At 46.9% G+C, this 21,581-nt stretch overlaps 1 protein-coding gene across 1 annotated transcript in view; it reads right to left on the reverse strand.

Annotated features, from left to right (window-relative positions):
• CD226 (CD226 molecule) overlaps positions 1 to 21,581 on the reverse strand; it is a 63,988-nt gene that overhangs the window by 15,162 nt on the left and 27,245 nt on the right. Inside the window, exon 3 of the mRNA XM_013004768.2 lies at positions 959 to 1,306. Within this exon, the coding sequence (XP_012860222.2) occupies positions 959 to 1,306 (348 nt within the window). The remainder of the gene's footprint in view (positions 1 to 958; positions 1,307 to 21,581) is intronic.

Consider the following 21,581-nt stretch of genomic DNA (forward strand, 5'->3'; position numbering starts at 1 on the left):
AGATAAGATCCAGTCATGCAATGTAATTAGGGAGATAGCAGTTGCATATCTCAAATATAGACTGTTGATAACATGCATTTTTCTAACTTAATGAGTTTTTTTTTTTAATTGGCAATGTTGCACATCAAGAAAATAGTGGGGAGAATTGACTATTGTTAAATCCATGATTCATAAGCCAAGAACCCAGCTGGCCCAGTGGTTAAGTGCTTGACTATTAACCAAAATGATCAGCAGTCCAAAGCCAACTGTAGGCTCTGTGGGAGGCAAGATCTACAGATCTGTTCTGTAAAGATCACAGCTGACTTACACTGAGAACATCTCCTAAAGTTTTCTTAAAACCAAAATCTTCTTAAACTCAGTTTAGCTTTAACTAGTCACAAATGTCTGCCTTGACCAAGACACTCTTTAAGAACAATTTCTATGGGATCAAAGTGACAACAGCAACTGGAAAGGTTAGATAGGTGCCTCAGGGTGCAGCAAGCTTATTTTAATGGGGGAGGAACCAACTCAGAGAAGGATGATGAAAGTGACCGTCCAACTAAGAAGATAATCGATGGTGTGGAATTGTTCATGTAGGAACAGCAAAATTGGTGGACATTCTGTGGGGTATGTTCTAACCAGAGGGCTGGGGGTGGAGGGGCAGGAAGAGGAGGGAAGAGAGAAGAGAGACTATAGCCAAGTAAACTTTATGGGAAGTTCTACTCTGTCGCATAGGGTCACTATGACTGGGAATCAACTCAAGGGCAATGGGTTTAAGCTTGGTGGTTTACAGATGAGCCAGATAAAGAAATAGTAAATACTAAAATGCAATGACTGTCAACCTACCTTGACTCAACTACTGAAAGAAAAGTTTTGAACAAAGAAGTCGCATGTATCCAATGAGAGAAGACAACAGACACCCCAGATCAGTGGTGACCTTCCTCCTTCTGATGCTGGGCTACCTCCATGCTCCACTCACCATGGGCCACGGTCAGCTGAACCACAAAGGTGTCCTCCTCCCCTGTGCTGTTCCTGAAGCAGCACCGATACAGTCCCGAATCGGAGGCATCTACGTGGGGGATGACAAGGAGGCTCCTTCTCATTCCCTGGCTGCAGCTGGTCAGTATTTGTCTCTGATGGTTTGAAATGTAGCTTTTTCCTTGGGACAAGTTGCAGATCACAAGGCGATCGATCTGATGGGGCTGGATCTTTTCCCACATCACGAGTTGCATGGGCTGCCTACTCTGGTGCTGACAAGCAAGGGTGATGTTTTCTCCAGGTGTAGTGACCAGATTCTCATTGGGTGGCACAGCTGCCTCAAAGTGATCTGAAAAAGAAGAGGGTGACTGGTTTTAGGTCATCAGATCCTTGGATGTGAAGGTGGAAGCTACCCAGAAATTTCCCTAAAATGATTGATGATGTTATTTACCATTGTTTCATCTACGGTCATATTTTTGTAAAAGAAATGTTCAAAGAAGAGTCTGGTGCAGAAATTACAAAAGAATATGTATGAGTTCACACACCTTGCCCTAAGTTTGACCTGGTCAACCACACGGTCAGATGCACAACTGAGAGACTCCCTGGTGTTTCTTACAGGAGCCATCCTAAAGAGATTAATTTCACAAAACACTCTTCCTTAATAGCACTGGGCTGCTGACTCAAGTTGACTCAAACATTGACCTCCAGTACTGAATTTCCAGATGATAATTATAATTAAGCACTTGGTTGCTCACCAAAAGTTTAGTGGTTCGAACTCACCCATTGGCTCTGCTGGGAACAGAAATCCTGATGGTCTGCTTTGTTTCCAAACAAGCAGCCATCTAAATGAGACGTCAACTAAGCCCCCACAGAAGAAGCACACCAACATCTGTGATCCAAGGATTATACTATATAATCCACATCCAAAGGAGGGAACAGTATCAGAGTGTAAATTGCGATTCTGGTGTACAGAAAGAAGGCTCTGGATGACAATGGAAACCTAAAATATGCTTGCAGGATCTACCCAGGGAATAAGCCTTCATCAATTTTTTGAGGAATGGGAATCAGACAGAGAGTATCAGAGCGACAACTATAGTAAATAAAAATGATAAATCTGACTTGAATGGTTAAGCCCTTGTCAGTTGACCTCCCTTCTGAAACATTTTGGGCTTGATCTGGTTTTTAATATTTTCTGTGTTGTTGTTTTTTTAAATCTTGGGGTTGATCTCTTTGTATGTTGTCATTGTTGGTATCCTTCTTGACTCTTTGTTATGTGTGTTTGTATGTATTTCGGTAGATGAAGCCCAGGATCGGAGACTCTATAGAGACAACTGGAATACCAGTTCCTGGAAGGGGGAGCTGACGTGAAGGAGTTCAAGAATAAAGAAACAATTTTGGAATTGATGTTGGTAGTAGTCGTACAACACTGTTTGATATGATTGAACTATGGAATGGTGTGATGTCTGGATTAGCTCCTAATAAAATGGTCTGAAAAGAAAAATGACAGCCTAGAAAACGTGGGACAGTCCCACTCCGCCCTAGGTCATTATGAGTTAAGTCCACTCAACAGCACTTAACCACCTAATAACAAGCTTCAGAATGGGATGACCACATAGAACATGCCAAATCATTTTCATTTAAAAACAAACACCGAACTGACTGCCATTGAGTTGAAGCAGACTCATGGTGACCCTGTAGGACAGGGCAGTACGGCCCCTGCGAGTGTAACTCTTTATGAGAACAGGAAGACTCTTCTTTCTCGGGCAGAGCTGGTGGCTTTGAGTGGTTGACCTTGCTGTTAATAACCCAATGTGTTACCACTATACCACCAGGGCTCATTAAAGGAATCCATTTTTCAGGCACACAGAAATGCCTATGCACAGGTATTGTAGTGACCACATAAAATATGGATTCCTGAGCACTACGAAAACCCCTCAGTGCTTTCACACCACCCTGCCACCATTCCTGAAAATTGAGCATCAAGAACTCAGTAAATAATCACTGAAGATCTAATGCAGAGGTCTACAGGCAAACATACAACCTTGAGACCAGAACCAGATGGTGTCCAGCTACTAATCCCTACTGCTCTGAACAGGATCACATCAGAAGTGCCTGGTTCGAGTGGGAGAAAAAGGTGGAACAGAACTCAGAATGTGGTATCAGGTCTGGAATTGAACCCTTATTAGACTAATCAACCATGTGCGTGAAAAGGGCAGGATTTCTGGAAGGACAAAGTCCAGAGGGTCGGGAAAGAAGGTGGAATGCAAACAGGAAGCAGGGGAGGGAGTGGGAAGAGCAATGAGGAAATTGCCAGGGATGAGTGGGACCATGGTGTGCGTGAATGGTTGAAGTGTTGAAACTGCGATCAGCTCTGTAAACGTCCATCTAATTCACAATAAAAGGGTTTTAATCTTTTTAATGAATAAGTGAAGCGGGGGTCTGATTGTGTGTTCTGAGGCTTCAGGGGTCCTTGTGCCCTTCTCAGGACATGTGCAAAGTAAAAACTGTTTCTGTAATCATGATCATCACTTATAAAAATGCTTTCTTTGAGGGTTGATTCTGACACACAGGACAGGACAGAGCGGCCCCACGGAGTCCTCTTGGTTAGCAGCCCAATGCTTCATCTCCTGTGCTACTAGGGCGCCTCTGTAATCACGGCGAGTTCCAGTCTTCGCCATTCTTCTCTCCAAGGGTACAGTAGATGTATTTCTAGCAGCCCTGGATGTGCCCGACTAAGTATTAGGTCTTAAATGTTGCTCAATTTCAACTTCTAACACAAAATATTAATTGATATAACCCCCCCCCATATTTTTTAAAGTGTCTGAAATCCCCTATAATTTTTTAAGGGATCCTGAGACCAACAAAATTTGAGAAGCTAAGAGAATACACTGAAGTTGACATAAAGAATGAACTTCAGGAATTATCTTTCAAAACTAAAATGAAACTTACATGGATTGAACTGTGCCCCTCCAGAAGAAATGTGTTAGTCCTAATCCCTGTACCTGGGAATATCACCCTGCTCTAGAAGAGTGGGTTAAATCTGTGACGTTAAGGAGGTCATCACTAAATAGGATGGGTCCTAAACTCAATTACTTCTGCGTGGTTTCTGGTAAAAAGAATAGACAGAGACCACATGGGGGACAAGAGAAGCCACGTGAGGATGCATCTGCCAGCAAGGAGTCACCAGAGATCAGCAGCAGCTCCCCAAAAGAGGAGAGGACCCCAGACTGAAGAGACACAACTGTTCTGGACTGAGACCCTGATTTGGACTTTTAGCCTCCAGAACTGTGAGCCAGCAAATGCCTGCTTTATAAAACCACTCGCTCGATATGTTCTCCTCTGTTGCCATGGTAGCACTAAGTAACTAAGACCCACATGGAGCTATTTATTAGTCACTGTACCTTGCCCCCGGAGCCCTGATCTCAGCGTGATTATGAGTTGAACTGCAATCTGCAAAGCTGCAGCTCAAAAGCACAAGCAGCTCCAAGGGGAGACAGACAGCTTTCTAATCCCTAAACAGTAGCAAGTCTCCAAAAGTCACAGGGGCAGTTCTACCCAACCTGATAGGGTCGCTAGGAGTCAGCATCTACTCGATGATGGCGAGTTTGGCGTGGTTTCGTTTACCACAGTGCTTAATGGGATCATTTTACAACTGCTGCCAAGCAGCCTTTGCATCTTGTTGATGGCCTTGTCATAACGATGCCACCCAGCACCTGGGCACAGTAAGGAAAGAGGGAATGTGGCAAGTACCTGTCATCACTTCACCCAGGCCACCATGTTGCCCAGGGCTGGCTGGGAGCCACTTTCTTGATTTCCAGAAGAAGAAAGGAAGGAAGAGAGAGAAAGGAGGGAAAGGCAGGAAGGCAGGAAAGAAGGAAGGAAGGAAGGAAGGAAGGAAGGAAGGAAGGAAGGAAGGAAGGGTGAAAAGGAGGGATGATAATCCACTTGAAAAAGAGAGAGAATGTGAGAAATTAAGACTCCATTACGGCAAGAAGCTTTGGCGGCATGGTGCCCCATTAGACGTCTGTCCAGATTGAAGGAGAATCTTGTGTCTGTGTTAGTTTCATAATCCACAGAAAAGGGTTCCTTTTGGCAAAGTGTTGTTGGAAAGAGAAAACCACAGCACTCCAGTTTTGGGTCTATAACCATTGAGTTGTCTATCAGTTAACACCTTGCCCACATAACAAGCACCTGGAAAACATTTCATCTCTGAGTAACACACCTGCACTAACATGTGGAGGGAAAGGGAGCATTTATTTAAGATGGGGCAAAAAGTGAGAGAGAGAAAGAGAGCAAGTGAAAAGCTGAGAGGGGATGAAAGGAAACCACGAAGGTGGAACAGATCAGTGTCAATCTTCAGTGTTCACACTTACGTATGTGTGGCAGTTACATAATTTCCTGTCAACTTGAGAAAGGGTGGAGTCTAGTCTGTCAATCAGGTCACCGCCAATGAGGCCTCTGTGTGGGCATGGTCTTTTCCTGAGGATTCTGGGAACAACTGTCTTCCTCCCTGGAGGTGGGACACACACACACTTTGCTTTGTATTCCTGGTGACAAGTCACATGGAGCTACCCTGATGGAGCCAGAGCCCTGGAGCTGGACAAGCTCCATGGAGACCCATGCCAGCCTTGAAATGCTTCCACCACCACTGGATCCACAAGACTTTCCACCCACTGGTCTCTGCTCTTCCTGCATTCAGCATCATTGCATGGCTGCATGAGTCTAATGAGGAATTTATGGACCAGTGTCAACCTATGTGGTCATATGATCTTATGTACTTGATCTGGACCGGGCTGGGAGGTTTTCTTAAAGTAAAATTGCTCTTATACATATATGAGTGTCTCTGGATTTTGTTTCTCTAGTCAACCCAGACTAACACACCATGTTTAATTATTTCTTTACTGCTTTCCTCTCTGGACACTGCCCTCCTGCACTCTCAGGGCTTTCGACCTCCCCATAGCCTGCTCTCAGGAAGCACTCCCTACCCCATCTTGCACTTGTGTTCTCTGTTCTCCAGTGGGAGCCTCACAGAGGAGTGTCTGCATTTTCATAAAATCTAGGAGTTAGTAGAGAGCTCTTCTGGCCCAGAAAAGCTGTCCTTTGCATAAGCAGGGACCCACTTGTCCACAAGCATGGACCATGCAAGAAGGAGCAGCCTCTGGGCCACAGGTAGAGGGTGTAGAAGCATAGACCAAGCTCCCTGCTAGCAAGTGGATGATCTGACTCATAGTGAACCCGCAGGACAGCCTGGAGCTGCCCCAGAGGGTTTCCACGGCTGTCATCTTTGTGCCGGCAGACTGCCACACCTCTCTACCATGGAGTCGCCAGCGAGTTTCAGCCTCCAGGTTTCAGGTGAGCAGTTGAACTGCTGCATCACCAGGACTCCTTCCGAAGTGTGGAATTGCCTCCAGTGGCCTTTTCCTTACGACTGCACGCTCCGGCTGTGCCAGGTGGAAATGGAGACCAAGATGAGGCCAACGGGCCCAGCCTGCTGGGTTTGGGTGAGATAAGTTGTTCCACAGCACCTGTTGACCTGAGAACACGTGAGGAGACTCCAATGTCAGACCGGGAAGAAGCCACACAAACAAGACAGGAGCAAAGTGGAAGAGTGAGGGAGAAGGGAACATGTGAGCTCATTCAGTTCTCTGTATAGAAACAAAGGTCATTCTACCTTATACTGATAGTGAACATCACCTTCTATGTGGGAGTTCTCAGAACACAGAGAGAAGAAGCTGTTATCTTTGCACAACATCAGGACAAACTCCTCTTTGCACTGATTGGCTCTTCGGGAAGGTTCTTGCTCATTTTTTGAGAAGTGTCTCTTCCAAGGACTACACGGAGCTGGGCACGCAGCCTCCCCAACTTGTATATCAGGTCAGGCCGGTGCCCATCACTCTCTCTACTTCCTCATATGCCTCTCACCATCCCTACAGGCAGGAGGCTCTGCAGGCAGCTTGGGGAACTCAGCATCATTGATCAACAATCAACTCCACAGACCCCCAGGTGTAGTGACTCCAGGTTTTGAGAGAGATGAGTTTTGTGTCAACATGGATGGCACTGATTCTCCATAGTTTGACAGTCATGACCTACCAATCCTCCACGACGTGACAATGTAATCAACTCCGTCATAAGATCTGCTGTGAGCAGTCAAGCAGTTATAATGAGGATTAGACTAGATGGCAACCCCCTTACTCAAGTCACAGCCCTGATGCAATTGAGAAGATATCTCCTAGGGGTATGCGGCCTGCTTCCAATATCAGTGGATGCTGTATGAAAGCTTGCTTACTTTTTGGTGGGTTGAGAATCCTGAAAATCTTTCTGTCTACAAATCTTTAAATTTGAGCTAAGGGCCTGACTTGGATACATTCACCTTTGCAGCCAGCCGCCTGTCATTTTTCTGTTCATCTTGGTTTCATCAACCCATGCAGCTACAGGAGTCAAGAAAAAGAAAGCTTCAACATAGCATCTCACCCATGGCCTTGGAACCTGCCCGGACTGGACTTGCCTGCTTATTCAACTCTGTGAGCCATTTTCTTGGTATAAATATCTATCTATCTATCTATCTATCTATCTATCTATCTATCTATCTATCTATCTATCTATCTACCTACCTTTGTACAGACCTGATCCATCAATCCACCACTGTACCCTGAGGCAACCGTGGCATACACAGCCATGAAAAACAATTTAACCAAACCCATGCTCCAGAGTTAATTCTGACGCCTAGCAACCCTTGGTGATATTCTAGTGTAGTTCAAGGCCACAGCAATAAAGTGAATAGTGTACCAGCCACATGCACTTTGGGGCTTTCCTGTGCACTCCTGGTCTTGCTCACTGCAGGCTGGCCACCACATCTTTTATTGTACATAAAGCACAATCTCCATGAAGCATGAAAAAATAATGTGCACTGAGGTGCTGCCTGTAGTGAGCATTCAATGCTTATCTTTGAATTAAAAATTAGTTTTAAATTCCTCTTCGCAATCAATGTGCAAGGTGATGGGCCTGTGTACCATGCTATCTGTAATTCTGAGACACGTGTTTAAAGTCAGATTAGTAGGACCCAAGCGAACTAACAGTTCCAGCAACTGTCATGGATAGAGCACAAAATCACAGGAGGGCAAGCTGTGCTGGGAACCTGGGAGGGAGCGAGCAGTTATACCTCAGTCCTCAATCCCAACTCTGATTGGGAGTCTCAGTCTAAGTCTCAGCCAAGAGGCCAGGTACAGGAAGGGACTCAACAATGTTTGAGGGCTAAAGGGAAGGTGACAACGTGACATCAAGTCAGTGGGTGACACTGGGAACCTGGGCTTCTAGAGGCTGTGAAACTCTAAGAGAGCTCACTCAAAAGTGGGAGATTGGAGTCCACTCAGAAGCACCTCAGTACAAAGGTCCGGCTATTTTTGTCACTGTTGCCAGTTGCTGTTAAATCAACATCTGGCTCTTGGGACCCCGTGCACAATGGGATCAGACTGCTGTGATCCACAAAGATTTCAAAGGCAGCTTTTCAGAAGTAGATCTGGCTCTTGGGACCCCGTGCACAATGGGATCAGACTGCTGTGATCCACAAAGATTTCAAAGGCAGCTTTTCAGAAGTAGATCACCAAATCTTCCATCATTGTCCATTGTAATCTAGAAACTCTGCAGCAAGCAGGCCAGCTTCCACTTTCAGGCTAGTGGTGACGGTGTATGTTAACTAGAGAAACAAATCCAATGACGCCCATAAACGTAGAAGAATGAACTTTGTATTAAGAAGTAATCATATATCAAGAAATCATCCAAGCCCAGTCCAACTCAAGTCCATAAATCGGACACTAGTCCATAAGTCCTCTTCAGACTCACACTGCCACACACAATGCTGCGGAGTGTAGGAAGATCACAAGCTGACGGATGCAGAATGGTGTGGATTTAAGGTTGGTGGAGGTATGGCAGGGCAGGACAGTGCTCAGGGTCAGTGACAGAGAGGTGAAGGGGGAGAAGGGCCTCCTTATATCAAGGTCACACCCTCCAGGAGAGCATCAGGCTATGACCTGATGGACAAGACTGGCTCCATTCCTAGCCAGGGGTGTCTAGTTGACATACAATTATCTAACTACCACACTACGTAGGAGACACTTGGACTGGGAATTGAACCGGGGTTTCCAGCATGGGAGTTGAGTATCCTACCGCTCTGTCCCCAGGGTGCCTGCCTGGGAATGTGCTTCTGAAACATCAGCCTAGGAGAACCCAAGAGAGTGCAGCTCCGCCCTGACGCACAGCAACAGCGTGAGCTGCTGTAGACTGAAGGGCACCTGTCTGTCACCAGTCACTGGGAGCCCTTTGCAGCCCAGGTGCCCAGGGAACATAGTGCTCACCGAGTGGGGCCGTACCACAGCCCACACTGTCATATTGATGGCTTTAATACCCACCCCTCAGAGAGGCCCTGTGTTTCTCAAACCCCTCCACCACCCTCCAAGGTAAGAAAGGCTGAAATGATTCAGCACAGCTATAATGAAATTAAATTGGAAGATATAATGATCCCCAAAAGCTAGCGAGAGTGTGGTTGCGGGCGGGAATGGCTGTCATCCTCCGAGAGCCCGGGAGAGCCAGAGACAGCAAGGGAAAGGCGGGGCCAGGACCCAGCTTGTGGGATTTGTCAGGCAGTCCAGGGTGCACATAAACAAAACCAGACCCCAGTAGAAGAGGACAATCATCCATCTTCAATTTAGGCTCATGATAACCCAGAGAATCAATCCTAGGACATGAGAAAAATGTAAAAGCATTTCACGTGTGAAGAAGGGTCTAAAGAAATCGACCGCCATCCATAGATCCCATTCCAGCTCAGAGAAACCCTCGGAGGGTCTCTGAGACCGTGGGAGCAGACAGCCTCAACCTTTGCCAGCAGAGCAGCTCAGGGGGTTGAACCTCTGACCTTTCTGTTAGCAGCTGCTGTATCACCAGGGATCCTCATCACTTGAGACCACACATAAAGAAAATCATCTAAATGCCCAGCAACATAGTATGACAGCTCTGTGGAATAGGAGCAATGAGGACATTGTTGGATCCACGTTGGGGAGGTTTATGATACTGTTAGGAGAAACGAAGACGTTCCCATGATGCTACACTTGGATGAGAGGCAAAGTACGTGGTGCCTCTACTGCAAAAAAGAATCCAGAGGAACAGACAGCCCCAAGCTCCTTAGCTTCCTTGTGGTACAGCCTCTGAAATCTCCCCGCCCTGTGGGGTGATAAAACCCTTGGTCCTTCATACCAACGGTCCTTCATTTCAGAAGCGGGGTAGCCCTGACAGGTACACTGGGGCTAGTGGAGTGTTTCCAAAGAGCAGAGCTGGGAAAGGCAAGGCAGAGGCTGCAGAGTCCCCAAGGATGCTGTCTGGACCACAGGACCCAGGTGCAAGGACCGGGATGAGGACACTCCCCTCTGTGACCCCAAACCCAAATCAAACTCATTGCCATCGAGTGGATGCCAACTCATAGTGGCCTTGTAGGACAGGGTCGTTCTGCCCCTGTGGGTTTTCAAGACTGTAAGACCTTATGGGAGAAGCAAGTCTGAGAACAGAGTGGATAGCGGTTTTGATCGACTGGCCCTGTGGTTAGCAGCCCAATGTGTATCCCCTACACCACCAGCACTCCCTCTGTGGTGTTCTTTCCAAAAGCCTTAACCTCACTCGAATGATGAGCAAAACACCAGGCGAATCTACACTGGGGGATTCTAACTGACTCGACCCCACGACTGCCAGGTTTTACGAACAGCAGAAGCAGTAACTTTCTCCGAGCAGAAGAGGAGACTGAGGAGGGGAAATGAGGAGATCCAGGCAAGGCCTTGAACTGGATCAGAGGCCCTTAATGGAACTGAGGGGAATTCTAAATGGAGTTTAGTTCGTAACCTGGTCACATTTTAAGAACCCTGGTGGCACAGGAGTTCTGAGTTGTGCAAGGTCAGTCGTTCAAAACCACTAGCCGCTCTGTGGGAGAAAGGCCAGGCTTTCTTCTCCCATAAGGGCTCACAGTCTTGAAAACTGACAGGGGCAGAATGAGCCTGTCCTACAGGGTCACTATGAGTTGGCATCCATTCGACGGCAGTGTGTTTGGTTGGGATTTTGGGTCACGGAGGGGGAGCATCCTCATCCTTGTCCTCACACCTGGGTCATGAGGTCCAGGCAGCATCTGCGGGGACTCTGCAGCCTCTGTCTTTCCTTTCCCAGCTCTGCTCTTTGACAAACTCCACTAGCCCCAGTCCACCAGTCAGGGCTACCCCACTTCTGAAATGGCAGTGCGTGAGGCACATGTTTTCTGGACTTTTAAGATACTGCACTGTTTTACAAATGGATGGTGTGTGGCGAGCCTGACTTGAACAAGTCAATCGGTGTCATTTTCCCAACAGCCTGGTCACGCTTCCTGTCTCTGTGTGACCTTTCAGCCAGTCTCACACAGTGGCTCACTTTCTCATCATGCTATTGAATGCCTGAGCGCCTACAGTTGAGTATAAACATCACTTTTAAGTGTGTGTGCAGCTCATCTTATGGCGAGAATCTCTTTAATGTGGTGTTCTGGAAGAAGCCCAAAGGTCTTTGAGGTACATCTGTCTTCCAAAGTCAGTGTCTAGCTGGGACCAAATGCACCACCACTGTGCCGATCTCTGCAGAAGAAAGGCCTGGCAGCTTGCTCTGGTGCAGAGAACAGCCAAGAGGATGCCCTGGGCAGTTCCACATTCTCACATGCGGAGCCAGCACAACTTGGAACAGACTCGATTCCAAACAGCAATGACATAGATGGCATGCAAGTCCACCAGGGGACACTTATTGTCCCTGTACAGTCTCTACCATGTTTCTGTAAATCGAAAGCCACTCAGAAATAAAAGTCTTATTAGAAAGGGGAGTGGGGTTTGGGAGCTGAGGAGAGCAGAGAGAGAGAAGGCAGATGGTGAGGCAGAAGGGTGCTTTGTGGTGTCATCTTGGATTATACAAAGAAAACGGCAGAAACACAGCAGGGGCATTGAGACTGCACACAGTTGCTTAGAGAAGGAGGGTACCAGGGAGCTCTGATCCCACGGCTGGGACCATAGCATCATAGAAGGTTGGGTGCTGGGGGAGGGGCTAGCCCAGCATCCGCAAATCTCACACAAGACCTGATCGTAGTTGAAATCACCCCATGTTTTCTTAGCCGAGAAATGCAAGTTTCTCCCTCTCTTTTGAGACACGCCACCCTGGAGAAAAGCAATAAAGCCAGTGCACCGCCATCGAGTCATGGGTAGAACTGCCCCCGGGTGTTTCTGAGACTGTAACTCCTTACAGGAGTCGGAAGCCCTGTCGTTCTCCACCCCAGTGAGGAGCAGAGTTTGATCCTCTTAAGTTAGTCATATGTGTCAGAAAATCCAGCAAAAGCCCCAGCGGGGTCGTTTTGGGTGCTGAAGATGACAGCAAAACTGTACAAGGGGCTTCAAACTGTTCGCGAAAAAATCCAAGTCTCTCTTTGTTCCATTTTTTCACACACCTTTTGAAGGCCGCGCATGTTTTCTGGGGAAGGAATAAAGGGAGAAGTGGATTATCAAAAGCTTCCGGGCTCCAGTATCCTGTCCCCCAGATTCTGATCTGTGCTGGAACCAGCTGGAATATTGAGCTACGAAAAGCCACCAGGTCTTAGAACCAAAATAAATAGAAAACGATACCTTCGTTGTGCTGCCCACCTTGTGTAAGAGACAGCCTCAAAATCAAAGCTGATAGAGAGGAAGAAAATGAACAACCTGGTCACTCATGGGGTCCCTATAAGACACCAGCACTTCTCCCACCATACAGAGCAGGACACCGAGGCCAAGCCACGTTTGAGAAGCCACCAGTGTCACTCAAAATCAAGCTGAGGCGCTCAGCTCCACCCGACACAAAGTCCTTTGACCTTCCTACCACAAACTCCTTCCCTCGGCATGACCCTCGTGTCACCTCCCTTATCTGCCCACCACATGGTTACAATAAAGAGGCACAGGCCTTGGCATAAATCCCAAAGCAAACTGGGCGCTTGCGTTTCTTTCTCAAAGTAAAATTGAAATGTCTTGAGAGTACACCGAATAGAGAAATATTGTCTGCCGGAAGTGCTCTCCCAACCCGCTCCTTGACTGTGAACACCTCCATACATGTTCATTCAGTTGCGAGGAGTACAAAGCTGAATGATTGCCTCACACCTACTCACCAGGTTCCTCTCCTTGCTTCTTCTCAATAGGAAATGGCTGAGTCCAGCATTGTGAAGGAGGCCCGAGACTCCCAAAGCGGGGGAGTCATGGAGCTCCCTTGAAAACTCTTGGTCCTTCTGTTCACACGACCCTCTCTTCCTTAGTCCTAAAAAGTGGCTGATAAAAGAGTCACCCAGGTCGAGGTCTTGATTTCCAGACTGTGCGACTCTCCCCCAGCGAGCTGGGAGGGTCACTCCTGCCGAGTGCACGCTTGCAGGGAGGGTTTATCATCATGCAGGATGATGACCATCCCATCTCTGGTTCTGAGGTAAGGATGCTCACCACCAGAACTCTTGATACCTGGCTTTGAACATCCTATGTCACCTTCACGTTTACAATCATCCAAGAAGCTCTGTGTTACATAGATGGTGAATCTGCTAGAGCATGAGGAGAAGCCAGGTGCTCACAACCATTGTGCAAGGTGCCCCCCTGCCCTCAGCAGCCCAGCCCGATGTGGAGCCAGCAGGTGGTGCAGCCGGGAGAACAACTGCACCAATCCCGGGCCTCCAAGGTTTCTGGGCCCTAAATTAAGGTGGCCCCAGGTCTAAGTGAGGTGAGTCACATCTGCTGGGCAGAGCGTCCTGCAACCAGAGACGGGCACACTGAGCTCACTAGCCAGCCCAGCGCCCCCCGGCAACAGTGTGTCCGAAGGTACTAGTTGTCTCCCCAGTCACACAGCTGCCCTTTTCTAAGAAGCAGTGCAGGAGGGAGAGGCTTGTCTGGAGAGGCACAAGGAAGGGTCTGGAAAGGCCAGGAACACCATGGAAAGAGGACAGATGGAGGCCACTCCTCAGAATGCAGATCGGTCCAGCTGGGAAAACAAAACAAGTCCCTACTGTGGCTATAAAGGCACTAAAATCGCCGAGGAGGCTGGCTTGCCCTTGAAATTTCTTGACGCTCAAGCTGGGAGGGGCAGCAAGACTGGCATGGGCACAACCGGACAACAGCACGAGCTTTGCATTTTCTGAACATGTGTCATTCTCTACATGCCTAAAATGGCCAGAGCGCCATTACCCAGGCTCATCTGTCACAAGGGGGCTGTTTCTCCTCTGAGCACAGCACAGTGGGGCTCCTGGGCTGTGTTCGGAGTCTCTGTCATTGTTTACTTAAGTTCCCAAGAAGGGAAGTGCTGGCCGGATTTGAGAAGGAACTGCTCTGTCCCAGTCCCTTTGTGAAGCAGGAGAGGCACTGGCCCGAGGCCTGGCGGGTCCAGGTGCTCAGCCCCTGAGCAAGGGGCCAACCCAGGCAGTAGGAGGGCGAGAGGCCACCTCCTGAAGAGAAGGGAAAGGAAGCCCTCTGAGATAAGAGTAGGTGGGGCACCAATGGGCGTCCCAAGCGTTCTCCAGACTATCCGCAGCGGTCAAAGAACTTTCTGGAAACAAAATGGGACAAAATGAGTCTGGGAAAACCTGCTTCTGTGATTCAGAATGCAGTCTCCTGGTGAAGTTGTCTGGGCATTATTTCAAAAGACTGATTTGATTTTTTAGAATCCCGCTTCTAGGGTTGCCGTAACCGAAAGGCCGTGAGTGGGATGGGGCTCCAATGGCCTGCAGATGTTTTTCTCGCAATTCAGAAGGCTAATGGCCTGAAAGCCGGGTCCCAGTGGGAAGGGAAGGCACTCTGTCTCTGGCCCCTGTTGGCGAGGGCCTTTTCTCTGACAGCTTCTATGCCCTGGCTCGATGGCCATCTTCATGGGTGTGGCGTCTGTCTCCCTGCAGCTGTGCATGCTTGCTCCTTGGTCAATTTGATCTTCTGTGTCTCAGAAGAGACTAAGACAGACTTTACTGTCTCTTTACTCCAGGGTTTACCAAAGTGGATTATTAACACACATACACCCCAGGGGGGGACGGGACATTGGAAGGATTCAGAGGGGCTGCAAAAGCAGATACCTACACTTTATCCTGGATTATGGGCCATAGTACAAATGTTTGTGACTGCCAGAAAAATAGGGAGTATTTTTTTTTCTGAAAAGGTAATAGTGGGCCAAATAAATGTGGGGACTTATGAATTAGTACATTCTCAAATGAGACTATAACAATGGGTACGGGGGTTAAGCTTTACAGCACATAGACTTGAATGATGCAATTCAATTCTAATACTCTCCGGAAGACTCTTTTCTAAGTCTTACCACAGAAGTGGGAAGTATTATGGCTCTGAAACACTACAATATTCCATGCAGCATGTGCCAAAAAACTTTGTGACTCAATCTGTTTAAAAACTCACTGCCATTGACATTCTGTGATGCTTACCTTCCCAACACGATCGCTGAAGACAAAATGGGTGCATAAGCAAAGATGGCGCAGAAAGCTGATGGTGCCCACCTATTAAAATACATAGCATCTGACATCTTAAAGGCTTGGAGGTAAACAGGGACTATCTAGCATGGAAGCAACAAAGCCCAAATGGAAGAAGCATACCAGCCAGTGTGATCAAGAGGTATCAACAGGATCAGGTATCATGCATCAGAAGACCCAAAGCAAACAATCATATCAGTGTAAACCACGGCTATTGGAGTGGAGACCCAAAGTCCCTCTGTAGACAATTGGACATCCCTTCACAGAAGGGTCACAAGGAAGAGACAAGCCAGCCAGAATGCAGCATAGCACCGACAGAACACACATCATCCCTCTAGTTCTTTAATGCTTCCTCACCCCCACTATCATGATGCCAGTTCTTCCCTACAAATCCGGCTAGACCAGAGCATGTAAACTGGTACAGATAAGAGCTCTGGAATCCAGGACAGATAACCTGTCAGGAACAATAATGGGAGTAATGATACACTGAGGGTAGGGGGAATGTGCGGTGAGAAGGGAGAGAAGGGGGGAACCAATCACAACGATTGACGTATAACCCCCACCCCACTCCCTGGGAGATGAACAACAGAAAAGTAGGCAAAGGGAGACTGCAGAGGGTATAAGATATGAAAATAATAATTATTGTAATTTATCAAGGATTCACAAAGTAGGAGGGTAGGAAGGAAGGTAAAAAATAGAAGCTGATACCAAGGGCTCAAGTAGAAAGAAAATGATTTGAAAATGATGATGGCCACATATGTACAAATGTACTTGATACAATTGATGCATGGATTGTTCTAAGAGTTGTAAGCGCTCCCAATAAAATGATTTACATATTTAAAAAAGGAATAAAAACTCACTGCCATAGAGTCCATGCCTACTCATAGTGATCCTATAGGACAGGATAGAACTACTGCTGCTTCTGCAACAGTCAATGTTTATGGTGGTAGAAAGGCTCACCTTTCTCCCACAGCTTGGTTGCTGGTTGCAACTTACTGACTTTGTGGTTAGCAGCCCCAGGCAACCATGAGGTTCTGGTTATTAGGTGTTGCTGAGGTGGCCCCCAGCTCATAGTGACCCGAGGTACTACAGAACGAAACACAGCCCGGTCCTGAACCTACCAAGCACCCAAAGCAAACCACTGTCATCGAGTGGATTCTGACTCAGAGCCACCCTCTAAGACAGAGGAGAGCTCCTCTACAGAGCTTCTGAGGCTGTAAGTCTGTCCAAGAGCACTCTCAGCTTTCTCCCAAGGAGCAGTGGGTGAGTTCAAATCACCACCCTTGAGGCTCATAGTCCAACGACACTGGGACTCTCCAAATAGCCACAAGAGGAACTGCACTCTGTAGCCTGCTCAAGAAGTTTGATGAGAATTTCTTGAATTGTCCACGGCCTCACACACAAGTGTCACCAGCATGAGGGGAAGGATGAGAGAGACTTGGTTCAAGGTCATTGTGGTGGCTGCTCAGGTATGCCTTCAATTGATTCCAACTCACAGTGATCATGAGGCTGCGAATGAGACCTAACCTTTCTTCCCCTTCATGTTCAGTTCTCACTGTGTAACTCCCAGGAAAGCCGAGATGCTCGGGTTTTGAAGACTATACGGTAGTCACTCACTAAGAAGGACCTTCTTTGAAGATAGTGTCCTGGGCCAAAACCTACAACCTTCAAAGGAATTACTATGAATAATGTCAGAGGCCTTCAAACCATCTGAAAGGAAATACAAGAAAACACAACGTGCTTTTTTCCAGAATCGTTTTTAGCAGACTCTGGCTGCTGTTGAAGCATCACTGATGGAAAGGCAAGTGTGAGAGTAGCTGCGGAAGTCACATCAGTTCTAAGCACAAGGACAGACATCAGTTATCTACATAGCCAAAGACAACTATTCTATTACAGGTAGCATGCCTTTCCTGGCGGCACCTACTGCCATCAAGTCAATTCCCACTAGTGTTGGCACTTGATGCTCACTCTTGTGAAATCATCCGTGTGTAGGGCAGGGTGGGAGTGGGGTTGGTATTATTGTTAGCTGTCATCACTTCAACCCCTAGTTCAAGGGCATCCCAGGCACAAGGGAACAAAACACACTGCCCAGTCCAGTACCAGTTATGCATCCAATAGCTGTGATCCACGGGAATTTTACTTGCTGACTTACGTGGTCTAGAAGCGTGGCTGAAACCTGCACTGACAGATGGATGGGGGCTGTGCAGGAGGTGGATTGGCCAGAGTCAAGTCCAGGTCTCCCCTGTGGAAGGTGAGATTTCTATAGATGCTGCTCTGCCTTTCACAGGACTGTGCCACCAATGGGCCCTTGACTCTCTATAGTACAGATAGGTTCCATTACCTATGGATATGATTTCAAAATAGTTACGGGGACTAACAGAGTATTTATGACAAAAGGGAACAGTGCATCGGATGGGCTTTTGAGAAGCACTGCTCTTTGCTTTTATTTATTAGCAGTAGATTCAGATGAAGGAGACAACAATGCATAGGCCTTTCAGTAGACGTCCAAAGAGCCCGTGTGATGTATTTGTAATGTCAGCAGTGAGGCCGATGGCAGCACCAGTTAGGAGAGAGGCCCGTGTGGCTCTGCGGTGCAGCTGCTGCTGCTCCCCATTCATAGACCTCACCCCAAAGCTTCTTTCCCCTGAACACCAAGAAGAAAGACAATTCTTCTTCGGATTAGCTCCTGTGTTGGGCTGGGTTCTCTAAAGAAGCAAGAGTCCTGACACAGCCAAGTTAACACAAACCCCAGCTGTCACAGCTCTCAAATAAATTATCTGAAGCTAGACCAGAAAGAGCTTAAATAGACCTCCATGTCTTGCTAAATGAAGTTTGGTGATATAATGGTTCAACACGCAGCTGCTAACTGAAAGGTTGATGGGTCAAACTCACCAGAGGTTTCGTGAGAATGAGATGATGCAGTCTATTTCCATAAAGAGGGCAGCCATGGAAACCCCCCAGGGGCATTTCCATTCTGTCCTGTGGGCTCACTATGAATCAGAATTGGCTCAAGAGCTGTGTTGGTATTTTCTATTGCTATGTACCACTCTTTCCTTTCCTCTTCTTTCTTTCTTCTTTAAAATCATTTTATTGGGGGCTCATACAACTCTTATCACAATCAATCCATCCATCCATTGTGTCAAGCACATGTGTACATTTGTTGCCCTCGTCATTCTCAAAACATTTGCTTTCTACTTGAGCCCTTGGTGTACCACTCTTTTTAATGCAAAAAAAAAAAAAAATTAAAAGGGTTATTTGGAAATAGTGGTCATTCTCGCTGGCTCTTTTATGTCTCTATAAATGACTCCCCCCCCCACCTCTAAATCAGTGATGAATTCCATTCCCCCTGCAAAGTCCACACTTCCTTCCAAAGGATGTGATCTAATTTCCACTTCTATAAGTTTAAATATTTTAAGGTTATAATTTTATACTTTCCATTTTCCCCCAAATGGCCCTCTGTGATGGCTTCCTAGCTCCATTATCTTGGAATAACATTCACCATAAATGATGGGCTTGCATTTGAAAAGCAGAACCAAACAAAAAGCCTTGAGATTCAGGGCGCGGAGCCTAATCCCGGGTCCTTATTGAATTAGTCAGAGCAGTCACAGACCCGTCCAAACGCACTCCACTCAGCTGCAGAGGGGCTGCAGCTAGGTTCTCTCCTTCAGATAAATACTGCTATTGAGTCAGAGTTAGGAGAAGAAAGCGTCCCTTGTGCCCATCAGCAGACTAATTATCTTCAGTATCAAGCATAATGCACTCAAAAGATGAAATTATCCTTCTTCATAGGGCATAAAAACAAATCCCTATGATCTCACTGCCTAGAGATAACCACTCCAATGGGACTCTGAATCTGTTAGTGGCACAAACAAATGACCTTCCTGGGATTAGGGTCTTCACAAAGAATACTGAATGTACCCTGGACTGCCAGAAGAATGGTGGGGGGGCCTCTCTTGGAAGAAGTACAGCTAGAATATTCCTAAGAACCTTAGACGGGGAGACTTGTTTTCTTACATGTTCTTAAATCTTTTCCAACACCTAGGGACCCGATACACAAAGAAAGAGAATACCCCGTCTGCTCCTTCCTCACAGGTGTTGTGACGTTTACGCTCCTGACTGCAGCCACTGTGTCAATCTATCCCAATGATGGTCTTCTTCTGCTGCCGTCACTGCTTCTTTACCGAGCCTGGTGTCCTTTCCTGAAAACATGTCCAAAGTATATGCTACAAAGTCATGCCTTCCTCAAGTCTAAGCAGAATTCTGGTCGGACTTCTTCTAAGACAGATCTGCTTATTCTTCTAGCACTCTGTGGTACTTTCAATATCCTTTACCAGCACCATAATTCGAATGCAGCAATTCTTCTTCAGTCTTCATTATTCAATGTCCAGCTTTCACGTGCAGGTGAGGCAACTGAAAATAGCATGACATGGGTCAGGTGAACCTTCGTCTTCAAAGTGACATCCTTGCTCTTCAACACTATAAAGAAGTCTCTTATGAGGCGGATACGCCCAATGCTATACATCCTTTGATTTTTTTAAATAGTCCATCCTTTGATTTTTTTTCAACTGCTGATTCCATGAGCATTGCTTTTGGATTCAAGCAAAATGAAAAACTTGAGAAGTTCATTAAGCTTTCAATTTACCAGAATTGGTATCTCTTGTCCAGTTATGCATATGATGGGTTTCTTCACATTGAGTTGTAATATGTCCTGAAGGCTGAAATCGTTGATCTTCATCAGCAAAGGGCTTCAAGGAGACGTAGTCTCCCGTCAATTGGACATGTTATCAGGAGAACCAGTCGTAGGAGAAGGCCGACATGGTTGGCAAAGTAGAGAGGGTCACTGAAAAAGAGAATGTCCCTCAGTGAGACAGCGCGACTCCGGCCTGCAATAGTGGTCTCCAACATAGCAATGATGGTGAGGGTGGTGCGGAACTGGGAAAGTGCCATTCTCTTGTCCCGGGCTTTCTGTGAGTTGGAACTGATCCAGTGGTACCTAACAGCAGCTTTTTTAGGGAAAGAACAAACAGGTGCAGCCAGGAGCACACCTGTTGCCACAGAGTTGATTTTAACAGAGAGCCTACAGGACAGAACCCAACGACACCACAGGATTCCCCAGGCCTGCAATCTGTATGGAAACAAATCGGCACACTGTTCCCGCATAGAGCAGCTCATGGATTTGAGCTGCATAGTCACTTATAGATATAACTCTCTTAGAATTAAAAAAGTAGAATCACTTTAAGGAATGTCATTCTGTATCATTCTATCCCTAAAAAGAAACTCCACTGCTACCCAGTCAACACCAACTCTCAGTGAGCCTGTAAGACGGAGGGCACTGCCCCTGTGACTTTCTATGACTGTACAGCTTGGCAGAGGCCAAGAGCCTCAGCTTTCTCCCAGGGAGCAGCTGGTGGGTTTGAGCCTCCAGTCGTGGGTTCACAGCCTAAAATCTAACCCACAGCCTTAGCAGGAATCTTGACTCTAGTCCTAGGAAATAATTGACTAGGACAGGGGTCCTCAAACTGTGGCCCTCTGAGGACATTTATCCAGCCGCCGGGTGTTTTTGCCCTGTATGGTTTTTTTTACTTCAAAATAAGATATGTGCAGTGTGCATAGGAATTTGTTCAGATTTTTATAAACTATAGTCCAGCCCTCCAACAGGTCTGAGAGACAGTGAACTGGCCCCGTTTAAAAAGTTTGAGGACCCGGGACTAGGACATAGGTCACTGCCCGTTCCCACTCTCCCACCCACCAAAATTTATCTTCACAAAATCAAAATATAAAGGACAAACAGAGAATATGCTCAGACTGATTAAGTACAACCAAAAACCTCATAAGATTTGATTCTTTGACTTGGAGATTTAGGATCATGGTTTCATAAAACCTCAAAATTAATTGGTCTAATAACATGTTTTGTGCTTCTGATCTACCTCCTCATCTGTGGTGTGGTACCTGCTAGCCACCGTTCAAACACAGCATTGTTTTCTATTCCCCTGGAATGGTGGAGGAAGGAGAGTCAGGGATAGTAGGAAGAGTTGGAATGTGTGGCTACGCACCTCCATCAACAACCGCCTCCTTGACGAGACCTGAAGACTTACCTGGTGCCTGGTTACCA

This window comes from Echinops telfairi, unplaced genomic scaffold (genome assembly GCF_000313985.2).
Source record: "Echinops telfairi isolate 266 unplaced genomic scaffold, ASM31398v2 ScPeMD7_7400;HRSCAF=8409, whole genome shotgun sequence".
Classification (NCBI taxonomy): Eukaryota; Metazoa; Chordata; class Mammalia; order Afrosoricida; family Tenrecidae; genus Echinops; species Echinops telfairi.